Here is a 12,796-nt window from a genome sequence, read left to right on the forward strand (position 1 = left end):
CCTCTACCTGGGGGGTGGCCGGGGGCGGGGGGAGGGGGGAGCGGAGGAAGGCCAGAATGATTCCAGGAACTGCAGGGAGGCAGGTCACGGACCCTGGCGCACAAACAGTGGCTGGACTCTGCTCTGTGACAGAGTGGACAGGGAGTGAGCCAGCCTTTATTTTTGGTCCCTAAGGGGGTGGTCTGGGCTTGTTGGGGGAGGAACTGGGGCTGAGAGGTGGTGTTGAAGGTGTCAGTCCAGGTTCACCACAGCAAAGGGCAGGGCTTAGGCAGTTTCTATTTCCTTGACTGGCAGCTCTGCGGGGTGGGGGTGGAGGGCTCCCTCTTGGACATTCCGGAAAGTGGTGTGGGTCAGGTGGGCGGGGTGAGCCGCCAGTGCCAGAACAGATTGCATAAAGGGCCGGAGGTGGTGGGGGGGCAGGGGAAGAGACAGCAACCAGACTCAGGTCTGAAGTTTCGGCTTGGACGCTGAGCGAAGCAGACAGGCAGCACCAGCCGGCATGGACCACCCTGTCCCCACCCCCAGTCTCTCTCCTGCTCCCATCGCCATGGGGAGCACTCTCATGCCTCAACTCTGCCTTATATCCTTGGTGCTGGGTCTCTTGTCTGGAGGTAAGAGAGGGTCACCACTCCCCCTTCCCGCTGCCCCCAGCTTCCTTCCTTGGCCTTGTGAGGCTGGGCTTCAACAGCCTTTCTCTTCAGGTGGGAGTGCCACGCCATCGTCTGAGGCCAGGCCCCAAGGCCCCTGCCCTCTGGAGGGAGTACAGATCAAAGGTGGCTCCTTCAGACTGCTCAAGGAGGGCCAGGCGCTGGAGTACCTGTGTCCCTCTGGCTTCTACCCATACCCTGTGCAGGCTCGCACCTGCAGATCCACGGGGTCCTGGAGCACCCTGCAGACCCAAGACAAAATGGTTGTCAAGAAGGCAGAATGCAGAGGTTGGAGGGCAGTGAGGGTGGGCACGGGGTGATGCAGGGATGGAGCAGGTGGTGGCCGAGGCCCAGGCTAGGACACTGTGAGAGTTGGGTGGAGACCAAGCAGGTTGAGGGGTGAGGATGCTGAGCAAGTGCAGCAGCTGTCGAGGACTGAAGGGAGGAGGGTTGAAGAAGGGAGCGAATCTTCACTGAGCACTTATCCTGTGCCAGGCAGCCCCAGCAGTGAAAGGAACACTGAGAAAGGGGGAGCATGGAGAAGCAGGACTCATCATGGGTCAAGGGTAGACGTGGTTTCTGAGGGACCAGAAAGGCCCTATGTCTTTGTGATAGGGTCCCTGAGGCCCGGAGGGAGACTCTCAAGAGCAGCCCTAACTTCTCAGTAACTTCTGCTTGTCCTCCCCCTCCCCCAAAGCAATTCGGTGCCCAAGACCACAGGAGTTTGAGAATGGGGACTACTGGCCCCGGGCGTCCTACTACAATGTGAGTGATGAGATCTCTTTCCGCTGCTATGATGGTTTTACTCTCCGGGGCTCTGCTAACCGCACCTGCCAGGCCACCGGTCGCTGGGACGGACAGACGGCTATCTGTGATGATGGAGGTGAGCAGCATCCCCTCCCCCGTCGACGGGATCCTCTCCCTCCTGGGGGGCCATGTTCCAGCCTGAGGAACGGGCATCACAACTCCTGTGCTCTCCTGTGCCATCCGGGCCTCAGGCTTTGGCTCTCACCTCTGCATCTCGTGCTTCTGTAGCGGGCTACTGCCCCAACCCGGGCATCCCCATTGGCACAAGGAAGGTGGGCATCAACTACCGCCTTGAAGACAGAGTCACCTACTACTGCAGCCGGGGCCTCACCCTGCGTGGCTCCCAGCAGCGGACATGCCAGGAAGGCGGCTCTTGGAGTGGAACCGAGCCTTCCTGCCAAGGTGATGCTTGTCCCATGCCCTCAGGTTCAGATCCTGCTCATTCATCCTCCTGTCCCTACCCCAGAGCCCTGTCTTCTCCCTGTAGTGCAGCCCAGCTCCTCCCCTCGCTTCACCTGCCCCTAGAACGTCCTCACTGCGGAGCCCTTCCTGCCCCGAAACCCACCTACAGTCCCGTCCCTGTTCACGTGTCTCTGGCCCTCCCCCCACCCTGACACGTGACCTGCTTTCTGCCCTCCCCAGACTCCTTTATGTATGACACCCCTGAAGAGGTAGCCGAAGCCTTCCTGTCGTCCCTGACTGAGACCATAGAGGGCGTGGATGCTGAGGATGGCCACATCCCAGGTTTGAGTGCAGACCACGGAGGGAGGCAGGGAACTGGGGGAGGACGAAGAGGCAGGAGGACCCTGCGTGCCAGAGTCTGAGTTTTTCTGGTGGCACCCAGGGGAGCAGCAAAAGAGGAAGATTGTCCTGGACCCGTCGGGCTCCATGAACATCTACCTGGTGCTGGACGGATCAGACAGCATCGGGGCTGGCAACTTCACAAGAGCCAAGAACTGTCTCCGGGACTTCATTGAGAAGGTGGGGCCCCTGCCAGAACTAGTTCCCTGGTGTCCCCAGCCCCTCTGGGCTGCAGAACCTCAGAAAACCTCTGGTCCTATACTGTCCTTCCTCCTTTTTACTTGAAGTAGTTTCTTGACCTTTCACCCCATCACCCAGGCAAACCTCAGGGTGACCCATGAGCCTTTGGGTTTCTGAGGAAAACCTTCCCTGTCCCAGAGAAGCTGCTGACCTCTCCCAACCCTAGTCTTCTTTCAACGCCATGACCCTTTGCTCCCCTAACCCACAGGTGGCAAGTTATGGGGTGAAGCCAAAATATGGTCTAGTGACATATGCTACAAACCCCAAAGTCTGGGTCCGAGTGAGGGACAAAAACAGCAGCGATGCCGACTGGGTCACAAAGATACTCAACCAAGTCAGCTATGAAGGTCAGACGTCAGGGAAGGGACTGGTGGAGGAGGGGTCACTTTGGGATCAGAGAAGTCAAAAGACTCAGGGTGGTTGTGGGGAGACCATGTGAGAAATCAGGGAAGACCACTTTGCAGTCTGGGGTTAGACGGCAGACTTGTTGGTGAATATGGGTCACTGGGGACCTATCCGGGGCTGAGGAGGTCACTTTTGTGGCCAAAGGAAAGCCAGTGGGGTGGCAACTCAAGAACCTGAGAGATGTGGGTTTTCAGTTGTTGGCGGGCCTCTCAGGGTCATGGATGACTTAGCCAACCAGGCAAGGTGACCTCTTCCCTTTCCCCAGATCACATGTTGAAGTCCGGGACCAACACCAAGAAGGCCCTGGAGGCAGTATACAGCATGATGAACTGGCCAGGGGAGACCCCCCCAGCAGACTGGAACCGCACCCGCCACGTTATCATCCTTATGACTGATGGTCAGAAGGAACTCTTCTCCTGCCCCAGATTCCCCAGCCTTTCATAGGAGTGGGGGACTGTTCGGTCCACGTGCAACACCAGACTGTCACATGGTTGGGGCTCTGAGTACTGCTCAGGACCCCAAGCATGCTGATCTCTCCTGTGACCCTTTACAGAGGAAAGGAGGAATCCTTAAGCTTCTGTTGGGATCTGTCACTTCCATCCCCTCAATCTGCTTCCCCAGCCATGTGTCATGACTTCTGGCCAATCTTCCTCGACCCCCTTCTTTACTTGCTTCCCACCTTCACAGGCCCTGTTTCTTCTACAGGCTTGTACAACATGGGCGGGGACCCGGTCTCTGTCATTCACAATATCCGGAACTTCCTGGACATTGGGAGGGATCACAAAAACCCACGGGAGGATTATCTGGGTGAGTTTTATTGCCCAGGAGCCAGTCCCTTACTTTCTCAGCTCTTGCTCCCGGGGCCTGGGCACTCACTCTCCCCATTTCTCCCACAGATGTCTATGTGTTTGGGGTTGGGCCTCTGGTGAACCAAGAGAACATCAATGCTTTGGCTTCCAAGAAGGATAAGGAACAACACGTATTCAAAGTCAAGGACATGGAAAACCTGGAAGACGTTTTCATCCAAATGCTTGGTAGGAAAAGATCAGGATGTTATAAAGAGGTCAGGAACCTCCCCAGGCCCCCCAAGGTCACTCATACTTCCTCTCCTCCTGAAGTCCTGGCAGTCTGGAAGGACTTTCTTGCTGCTCCTTCTTTATGTCATATTCTGGTTTCCTGGCACTATCTGCTTCCCGATCTTAGAATCACCGAGCTCTGAACGACATCAGAGAGCTTTCTTAAATTCCTCATTTTACACATGTGGCAAGTGAGGCTGAGAACAACCTGGGGACAGCAAGCTAGCAAGTTTGGCCTGCCAACCACCACGTCTCCCATCTCTTACTTTCAAGTTCTTTTCACTATTGCCACGGTTCCTTGTCCTCAGTGAAAGGAAACAAACACCCCTGTCTTTCCTTTCCTTACAGGCTTCTGCTCCTCACAAACATGTAGATGTCCCTCCCCTTTTAAAAGGCTGCTGCCATGTGGAAATGAAGCACCCTACCTTTCAGCATGTAGTCAGAAATTTTAAAGTCATTTTCCTTTCTTGTTAGATGAAACCCGGACTCTGGGGCTCTGTGGAATGGTTTGGGAGCACAAGAAAGGCACTGATTACCACAAGCAGCCATGGCATGCCAAAATCTCCATCACTGTAAGCAAGGCATCCTGGTGCCAGGGACCTGTGGGAGGCAAAGTCAGGGTGGAATGGGGGTGGGGGAAGGGCAAAATGTTTATACTAGATTGTGGCTTGGTAAGCTGAGCTTTCCCCTCTGTCGTTCTGTTCCCAGCGCCCTTCAAAGGGACACGAAACCTGTATGGGGGCTGTGGTGTCTGAGTACTTTGTGTTGACAGCAGCACACTGTTTCACAGAGAATGATCAGAAACACTCAATCAAGGTCAGCGTGGGTAAGGAAGCAGCCAATCAATCCTGAGCTTCATTTGTGCAGGAACCCACGCTCCCACCCGTCCTCACAGCAGCCCACTATCTTGCACACTGGGCCACTTGGGAGTGGGGAAGACTTGGGAGTTAGGCACAATGTGGGGCCAGATGTAGGAGGCTGCCCATGGAGAAGTGGGACGTCCTGACATAGCCACTTTCCTACCTTAGGAGGGAAGAAGGAATTGGAGGTAAAGGAAGTCCTAGTTCACCCCAACTACAACATCAATGGGAAAAAAGAAAAAGACATTCTTGAATTTTATGACTATGACGTGGCCCTGATTGAGCTTGAGAAGAAGCTAGAGTATGATCAGACACTCAGGTGAGTCTTCTGGAGCCCTGAGAAGTCTGGGTGAGGTGGGGCCGCAGGCCTGGGGCAGAGCCAACTTCTCCCTGAATCTCATCTCTCCTTCATAGGCCCATTTGCCTCCCATGCACTCAGGCAACAAATCAAGCTTTGAGGCTTCCGCCGTCAACCACGTGCCAGCAGCAGAGTAAGATGTTCAGGGACAACAGCACAAGGGGATGCTACCAGGGGACAAGTGGGGTGTGACAGGGTGCTGCAAGAGCAGATTGTGGCCAGCCTGGTCCCTAGCTCACAGGAAAGGGTTGAGGGACATTTGCTGAGTGACAAAGCCAATGGGGAGGTGGCTGGGTGGGGTGGGAGAGGGCTAAAATGACCCAGTCTGTCCATTTGCCCAGTGGAAGAGCTGCTCCCTGCAAAGGACATCAAAGCTCTATTTGTGTCAGAGTTATCCAAAGACAGGAGGAAGGTGCTGGTTCGGAAGGAGGTCTACATCAAGAATGGGGACAAGGTAAGGAATGTGGGACTCTAAGCAGGTCCTCCAGGCCCCGGTTCTTCCAGAGCACACTCTATTCATCACCCTTTCCCCTCCACGCTTTATACCTCATCTATAGAAAGCCAGCTGTGAGAAAGATGCTCAGTATGCCTCTGGCTATGAGAAGATCAAAGACATCTCTGAAGTGGTCACTCCCAGGTTCCTTTGCACTGGAGGGGTGAATCCCTATGCTGACCCCAATACTTGCAAAGGTGAGAAAAGGCTCTTTGGTTGTGCTGCATGTTCCTGAAGCCCAAGAATTGCTCTCCCTACAGCTTTTCCTCTCCTGTAGGTGATTCTGGTGGTCCTCTGATTATTCACAAGAAGAGTCGCTTCATTCAAGTGAGTTTCCCCTCTCCTGTCTGTGGGGAGATGCCAAGTGGTCAGCATGGACCCTACAGCAGGAAAGCTCCGTGCATGTGGCCTGAAAGGGGAAGGCACAGAGCCTGCCTCCTTACAGCTATTCCTTGAAATGGCTGGCTTAGGTCCATGTGTCTGGCCTGTGTGCTTGGGAGACCAGTACAGAGCTGGGTCCCCAGTCTAATTCTTCTAGGTCAACTCCAATGTAACTGGGAACAGCTGAGCTTCCTGTGATTAGGAAGGAAGGAATTCTACCAAATGATCCATGGCATCCCCTTGCCCTCTCCAGGTTGGCGTGATCAGCTGGGGTGTAGTGGATGTTTGCAAAGACCGGAGGCGGTGGCAGCAGGTACCTACTCATGCCCGAGACTTTCACGTCAACCTCTTCCAAGTGATGCCCTGGCTCAAGGAGAAACTCAAAAATGAGGATTTGGAATTTCTGTAAGGGGTTCCCTGCTGGGAAGGGGTATGAGATAAAATTAAAACAGCTGTGACAATACCTGTGTTCAAGATCCTTTTGGGAGAAAGAAGAGGGGAACGTGCACTGGCCATGTGTTACAACTGAGATAAAATCTAACAGCTGTTTTTAAAGGCTCAACCCCAATCCCAAGTGCTGAAAAACCAGAGGCTGAGGGAGATGTGTGAGCTTCCACCTCAGTGTTTTACTGAGACCAAGTGTTGGCGCAGATGAGGCACACGGAATACAGCTCCATTCCCTAGAAGCCATCCACAAGGTTTTCCTTGTAGACATCATCGCTGTAGACAATCTGGGTCCTCTTGTCCCGATGGCAACCCTTAGGGCTATTCTGGACAGCTGGGGAGGGAGGAAAGGATTGGTTAAGGTCTAAAGCATTGCATCTGAGCACTAGTGAGGCCAGAGGCTCAGTCTGACCAGCTCACTCCCGGCCTCTGGCTCTCGAAGCCCGATTTCAATGCTGCCCTCTAGCGGCCAGGATAGCCTGGCTCCCTTTAGCCCCATTAGGCGGGTGGCTAGGAGTGGAGGCTGTTATTGTGGCCTGCACAGATACCATAAGGGATATTTTGTTCTTAGAACCACCCCAGATGTTATTGTTTACACAAATGAATGATGTTAACCCATTACATTTTAAAGTATTAAAATTTAAAAAATCTCTGTAGGCCTTTGCTGACATGCTAGTCATTTCTTGTTCCTTTTGTATGGAGGGCCACTCTTACTCTCAACACCCCTTTCTGCTTACCCCTTTGCCAGGAAAACCAACAGGTATAGTGGGCTATTCAGACTAAACTAAGAAATGCTACTAGACCCAACAGGAGAACCATTCTGGGTGCAGCTCTGACCCAAAGCATTCTTCCGCCAGCCTCAAGCTATTCTTTCCCCTTCTTTTTCCTCCCTACACTGACATCTTTACCCCATCTCCAAGGATTCCATCCCTGCCATTCTGGGGCTACAGTGACTCACCCCAAACCAGCCTCCATTCTCTTGGATCTCTGTACCCTGACACTGCTGATCACTCCCCTGCTTCCAAAGTTTGTGTCCTTTGGCTTTAATGGCTGCCCCTTGAATATTCCCCAAGCCCAGGCCTGGGTAACTGCCTGCCTGCCCCCCCCCCCAAATTCAGTCTCCCCTGAGGATACTACCAATTTGCAGCCACTCTGTAACACAGAGGACTCCAACCCATGTTTTCATTCCTCACTTCGCACCCAAGTTCCAGATCTCTAATTTCAAATGTTTATAAGACCAACTACACTCCATCTCCTAATAAACAAAGCCACGTGAGATGGCCATTTTCTTCACCAACCTCCCTCACTTCTATTTTCTTCTGCATTCCAGTTACTGCTTTGGGAATTATTCTCAATCTTTTTCTCTCCGTTTTCTCCCACTTCTAACTGACAGAAGGCCTGATAATTCTCATTCCCATTCCTACGGCCTCCACACAGATTCAGGCCTCTATCAACTCCTCAGAATCCTGGGACGAGCAGGGAACAGGCAGGAAGGGTGAGCTGTGGGGCACAGGAAGAATCCATTCTTACCGAGAGAGCCCCAAACAGACTTGCCAGTGGCAGCGTCCAGCATGGGCTGCTTGCGGGCAATGCTGACTTTGAGCTGTACAGACTCCACCTGGGTCCCATTGAGCTGGGGCAGAAGAGGGGAGGAGGCAAAGGATGGGGAGAAACATTGCAGACAAAGCAAAGGAGGAATTCCAACAGTTGCCACCCTAGCAACAGACTGAGGACCTGAAAATACATTTCTTGCGTGAACAGGAAGAGACTCTGTCAAGAGGAAATAATTTCCTCCTGGCTCCCAGTATTTTAAAGAGAAAATATGAGGATGGCAGGAGGGATGGGGAGAACAGATCTGGGAAGTCCCAACCTCAGCAACGGCCTGATCTGCTGACTCCATCTTTTCATAGGTGACGAAGGCACAGCTGGGATGAAAAGAAAACAGGGTCAGTATAGAGGGCCTATGGGCTCTTGTGAACCCAACCAAACCCAGTGCTCACAGGCCGTTGGAGATAGGCTGGTGTTCTCCCTCAAACCCAGGTCCTCCCAGGACTTATTATCTTACCCCACTGTCATCCTTACTTTCTGGGTGGGTCCATGGAGAGGTCAATGATGTTTCCAAAGGGAGAGAAGGCCCCACGAAGGAGGGTGGGCGTCATGTCCTCTCCATACACATAGAGAGTATTCCCCTTCCGAGGGGCCCTGCGTTCAGGGAACGAATCCGACCCTACGGGACCAGGAGTCATAGTCATAAGACGCAATCCATCTCAGCCTCTACTTTAAGAGGCCACTTTCCTAGGACCTGCCTAAACATTTTCACTTTTCCCACTAGCCCAGATCACTCACTGCGGAAAGGGCCCTCTCGTTCTCGATCGCGGTCCCTGTCCCGATCACGGTCCCTGTCCCGATCGCGGTCCCTGTCCCGATCGCGGTCCCTGTCCCGATCACGGTCTCGATCCCGTTCTCGATCACGGTCTCTGTCTCGGTTCCGCTCACGACTGTGGTCCCGGCTGCGGCTTCGTGGTGGGGAGGTTGAGGAGCGGGCACCACCACGTTCTTCATAGCCCCAGTCAAAGCTTCGAGGGGGACCATCACCAGCCCCTGGGCCCTCTGCCTCCTCCCCATCTGGCCCCAGTTCCCGAAGCCGATCACTGGAAGACACAAAACTGGAGAAAGGCAGACAGTGAGGATCAAGGGGGCCTTTACCTCAACCTTCTAGACCCTGGGAAGACTTAACCTACTGCAGCCCCAGTTTCTTCCACTCCAGCCCAAACCTCCCATGGATACAGGCAATCAACCCTTCCCCACTCCCCCAATTGGGACCCAGTCCTCTCTCTAGTTCTCTAACCTCTCATACAGAGATTTCCTTTGGGGGCGTCTGGACGACTGCAAAAGAAACCAGGGACAGTTAAGATGAGTCCTAGTTGCTGGCATATGGCCCCAAATATGTGTCTTCTTGCTTTTCTCATTCCCTGGGCCCCCAGGGACAGAGAACTGGGAGCCATACCTCCTGCAGATCATCATCGGCAGATATGCTTCTTTGGAACGGCTGGAAAGTGGGAACTGGCCCCTTCTCAGGGTCCTGGGAAGGTCACAGAGATCTACTTTAATGTGAGAGCAGGAGGCGGCCTAACCACGGGGCAGAAGGAGTTCCTCTTCCCTCACCCTCTTCTTGGTTTCCTCTGGCCTCTCTTTTCTCCTTTAATTCCCTTGTGCATTTCTTATTTGATTATGTTATTTTTTTTTAAAGATTTTATTTATTGGGATCCCTAGGTGGCGCAGCGATTTGGCGCCTGCCTTTGGCCCAGGGCGTGATCCTGGAGACCCGGGATCGAATCCCACGTCGGGCTCCCAGTGCATGGAGCCTGCTTCTCCCTCTGCCTGTGTCTCTGCCTCTCTCTCTCTCTGTGTGACTATCATAAATAAATAAAAATTAAAAAAACAAAATCTTTTAAAAAAAAGATTTTATTTATTTATTCATGAGAGACACAGAAAGAGAGAGAGGCAGACACAGACAGAGGGAGAAGTAGGCTCCATGGAGGGAGCCTGATGTGGGACTCGATCCCAGGTCTCCAGGATCAGGCCCTGGGCTGAAGGCGGTGCTAAACCGCTGAGCCACCCCCGCTGCCCTGATTATGTATTTTTTTAAATGATCTAACATAAAGAATATTTAGCTTGTTGAACGCTTCTCAAATCTGCTGACCTCTTCAATCTATTCAGCTTGTCAAAACAACAAAATCTAGAAGCTCGAATATGTGGTAGATCAGACCCAGAAAACATGTAAAATGGAGAACTGAGAAGTCATTCAGTGTCTTCACTCTATAGATGAGAAATCTGAAGCTCAGACCTATATGACAACTTGCCCGTGATTGAATAAACGCTACTTTCCCCCTATGTTCTACCTCCCTTCTGACTTGGAAGGATACCCTCTGAAGTCAAGGGTCCCCTGAACAATCTTTTTGCTCATGCTCACCTTTAACTTCCCCTCTAGGGTTCGAGAACGCTTGAAGCCTGAGTTCTTGGTCTCAGCCTTGATGGCACTGATGGCTCCTGACTTCACTAGCTGCTTTGCCTGCTCTGTTGCCGTGGCTGTGTCCACCACAGGCTGTTCCGACAGTGCTGGAGTAGTAAGGGAAGGAGGCATTATTTTGGCCAGGCTGTGAGGAAGCTCAGTCCCACTGTGCCCACTTCCAGTCTATCCCTGTCTCCCCGGTCACTCACAGCGTTTCACACCGCCTTGGCTGGCTGTGCTGCTACTACTTTGCTTCTTCAGAGCCAGCAATGCCTTTTTCTGGGAACAAGTGAGAAGAGAGGGATTGGTGAGGGCCAGTCCCCGGCCAGGTCTTCTCCCAGGGTCCCTGGGCACCTCACTCCAGGGGATGCCTTTCTCAGAAAACAAAGCAAATAGTGTTCCTGGAGTGGTACACTGAGGCAGCCCTGCCTCACACACAGTCCACTGGATCGTCTATAATACCAGTAATACTTAATCTAGCCAAACCACAGTATTCAAAGGCTTTCCAGAGTCTCAGGTTTTTGAAAACAAGGAATTCAACCATGGGCCAGAGCCCCAAGATATAAGCTGCAATTAAGTATAAGCCTATATGCCTTTCTTGGGGGCTTCATCCATCCATCCCCTGTACATTTGGCAAGGACAGACTATGACTTTGTAACAAAGGTATGCAAAAATACGAGACACAGTTCCTTCCCTCGAGAAGCTTACGATCTGTGAAACAAGATGATTAGAAGTAACTATCAAGAATGATTTTAAGAGGTGCAGACTGCTTGCTACTGTGACCAAGCAATATTATCTCATGCCAAATGGGTATTAAACTGGTCCCTGGATAGAATCTACACAAAACAGATTGAAAGAAAGGGCATTTTAGACAAAGTAACAGGATGGCAATGATACAGAAATAAGGTGGCTTTGGGAATGCATGTCTTGGGACTAGTGAACAGTTCTATTTGACTAGAAAGGGATGCCAAGGTAAAGGCTTTGTTCTATAGACAATGGGAAACCACTTACGGGTTTTGAGAAAAAGAGTTTTGTGTTTTCAGTGGTTCATTTTAATAAGAGTGAAGGAAGCTTGTCCAAAAAAAAAATTGAGAAACTTCTCGAGAAACCATTACAACTGTCTACATGAACATCAACAAAAACTTGATCTATGAAATACACAGAAAAAAGCAAACAGAAGTTGCTTCAAAGGAAGAATCAAGACTTGGCAAATGTTTAGCTATGCAAAGTAGAGAAGTCAGAGATGAGATTTTGATTCCAAACACCTGGAAGAATTGGCTGTGGTCACCCCTATTTGGAAGGTCAAGAAAAGGAACTAAATTAGAATAGATAGGAAGGTGACAGCTGCAACCCTGGGTATCTGAGGGCGATCGGTAACAGCCTGGATAGAACTGAAAAAACAAAGTAGGAGGTTACATCCTTGGTGGTGCGAAAAGCCACGAAAAAGGAAGACTGCTCCACAGCAGGATGCACAGAAGAGAAGGTGCACACCAAGACTTGGGAGAAGCCCAGCTCTATGGGGCCACGCTAAGAGGAGATACATCTCCAGGTATGAGATAGAAGAACCCCCCATCCCCTCACACTCACCCCAGGTGTTCTCAACAGTGTAGAGTCTGTGAAAGGTTGGGCCACGCCCCCACACACTCCCTCACCTTTTTCTTGAGTTTGTTGAATTTCTTCTGCAGAGCCTCCTCCTCCTCGCTCAGTCCGGGGGGTATCACCAACATGGTGGCTCCTGGTTCAGGGGCAGGGCCCAAGACATCTTTCTCCACTGTCACCGCCCAGGGTTCACACGGGATCCCCCTGCCCCGCGCCCCTCCAGGCCTACCTACTCCTGTCTTTTGCCTCTCCCTACCCCTTGCTTAAACGAGGCTGCCGTCCAAACCCCCGCTCGTGCGGACCAACCAGCACTCCCTCTCCTCTCCGGCAATCACGGCCGCCAGCGCTCCGAGGAACCAAGTGGCCCAGGCAGGAGGAAGCACCCCTTCCGTCGCCAAGACGATGGCACCAGACACCCCCTACCCTTGCTGGGGGTACGGCAACCGCACGGTCCACACGGCACAGGAGGCAGTGGAAGCCGCGCAGCGCTCTCACAGCAGCGGAGAGGGGGAGAAGACAGAAGAGCTCGGAAAGAAGGGGCGAAGCGTGAGAAGAAGAAGACCTTACCTGAGGGGGCGGTAACCGGGGTCCCACGGTCTCGGGCGGCGCCCGCGCTGGCAGCGGAGAGCGGGCTCACAGCGATGACGTACGAGGGGCGGGGAACGCGGTAACC

The 12,796-nt window shown here is 52.6% G+C and overlaps 2 protein-coding genes and 1 long non-coding RNA gene across 5 annotated transcripts; 2 read left to right on the plus strand and 1 right to left on the minus strand.

Moving 5' to 3' along the window:
* Positions 1 to 53: 53 nt before the first annotated feature.
* Positions 54 to 6,531, plus strand: CFB (complement factor B). Its single transcript, XM_025990488.2, has 18 exons — positions 54 to 611; positions 702 to 935; positions 1,345 to 1,530; positions 1,683 to 1,856; positions 2,097 to 2,198; positions 2,299 to 2,435; positions 2,704 to 2,842; positions 3,166 to 3,297; positions 3,606 to 3,707; positions 3,797 to 3,934; positions 4,451 to 4,548; positions 4,685 to 4,802; positions 5,005 to 5,155; positions 5,251 to 5,327; positions 5,536 to 5,648; positions 5,752 to 5,884; positions 5,965 to 6,014; positions 6,322 to 6,531. Exons 1-18 carry the CDS (start codon positions 500 to 502, stop codon positions 6,475 to 6,477), a joined length of 2,352 nt encoding a protein of 783 aa, XP_025846273.1. The 5' UTR covers positions 54 to 499; the 3' UTR covers positions 6,478 to 6,531.
* Positions 6,532 to 6,674: 143 nt separating this feature from the next.
* Positions 6,675 to 12,796, minus strand: NELFE (negative elongation factor complex member E). Of its 3 annotated transcripts, none has more exons than XM_025990491.2 (11): positions 12,691 to 12,796; positions 12,177 to 12,259; positions 10,734 to 10,803; positions 10,486 to 10,631; positions 9,520 to 9,594; positions 9,361 to 9,398; positions 8,859 to 9,178; positions 8,595 to 8,739; positions 8,383 to 8,437; positions 8,043 to 8,145; positions 6,675 to 6,846 (listed from the first exon to the last, which is right to left on the minus strand). In XM_025990491.2, exons 2-11 carry the CDS (start codon positions 12,249 to 12,251, stop codon positions 6,749 to 6,751), a joined length of 1,125 nt encoding a protein of 374 aa, XP_025846276.1. In that variant the 5' UTR covers positions 12,252 to 12,259; positions 12,691 to 12,796; the 3' UTR covers positions 6,675 to 6,748. The 3 variants fall into 3 exon arrangements, with proteins under 3 accessions (XP_025846276.1, XP_025846277.1, XP_025846278.1); XM_025990492.2 differs by lacking the exon at positions 12,691 to 12,796 and adding an exon at positions 12,380 to 12,626; XM_025990493.2 differs by lacking the exon at positions 12,691 to 12,796 and adding an exon at positions 12,353 to 12,626.
* Positions 8,421 to 9,959, plus strand: LOC140594615 (uncharacterized). The gene is made up of 2 exons (XR_011995643.1): positions 8,421 to 8,458; positions 9,497 to 9,959. It is a non-coding gene; the product is annotated as an uncharacterized lncRNA (long non-coding RNA).

Source organism: Vulpes vulpes, chromosome 1 (assembly GCF_048418805.1).
Source record: "Vulpes vulpes isolate BD-2025 chromosome 1, VulVul3, whole genome shotgun sequence".
Taxonomy (NCBI): Eukaryota; Metazoa; Chordata; class Mammalia; order Carnivora; family Canidae; genus Vulpes; species Vulpes vulpes.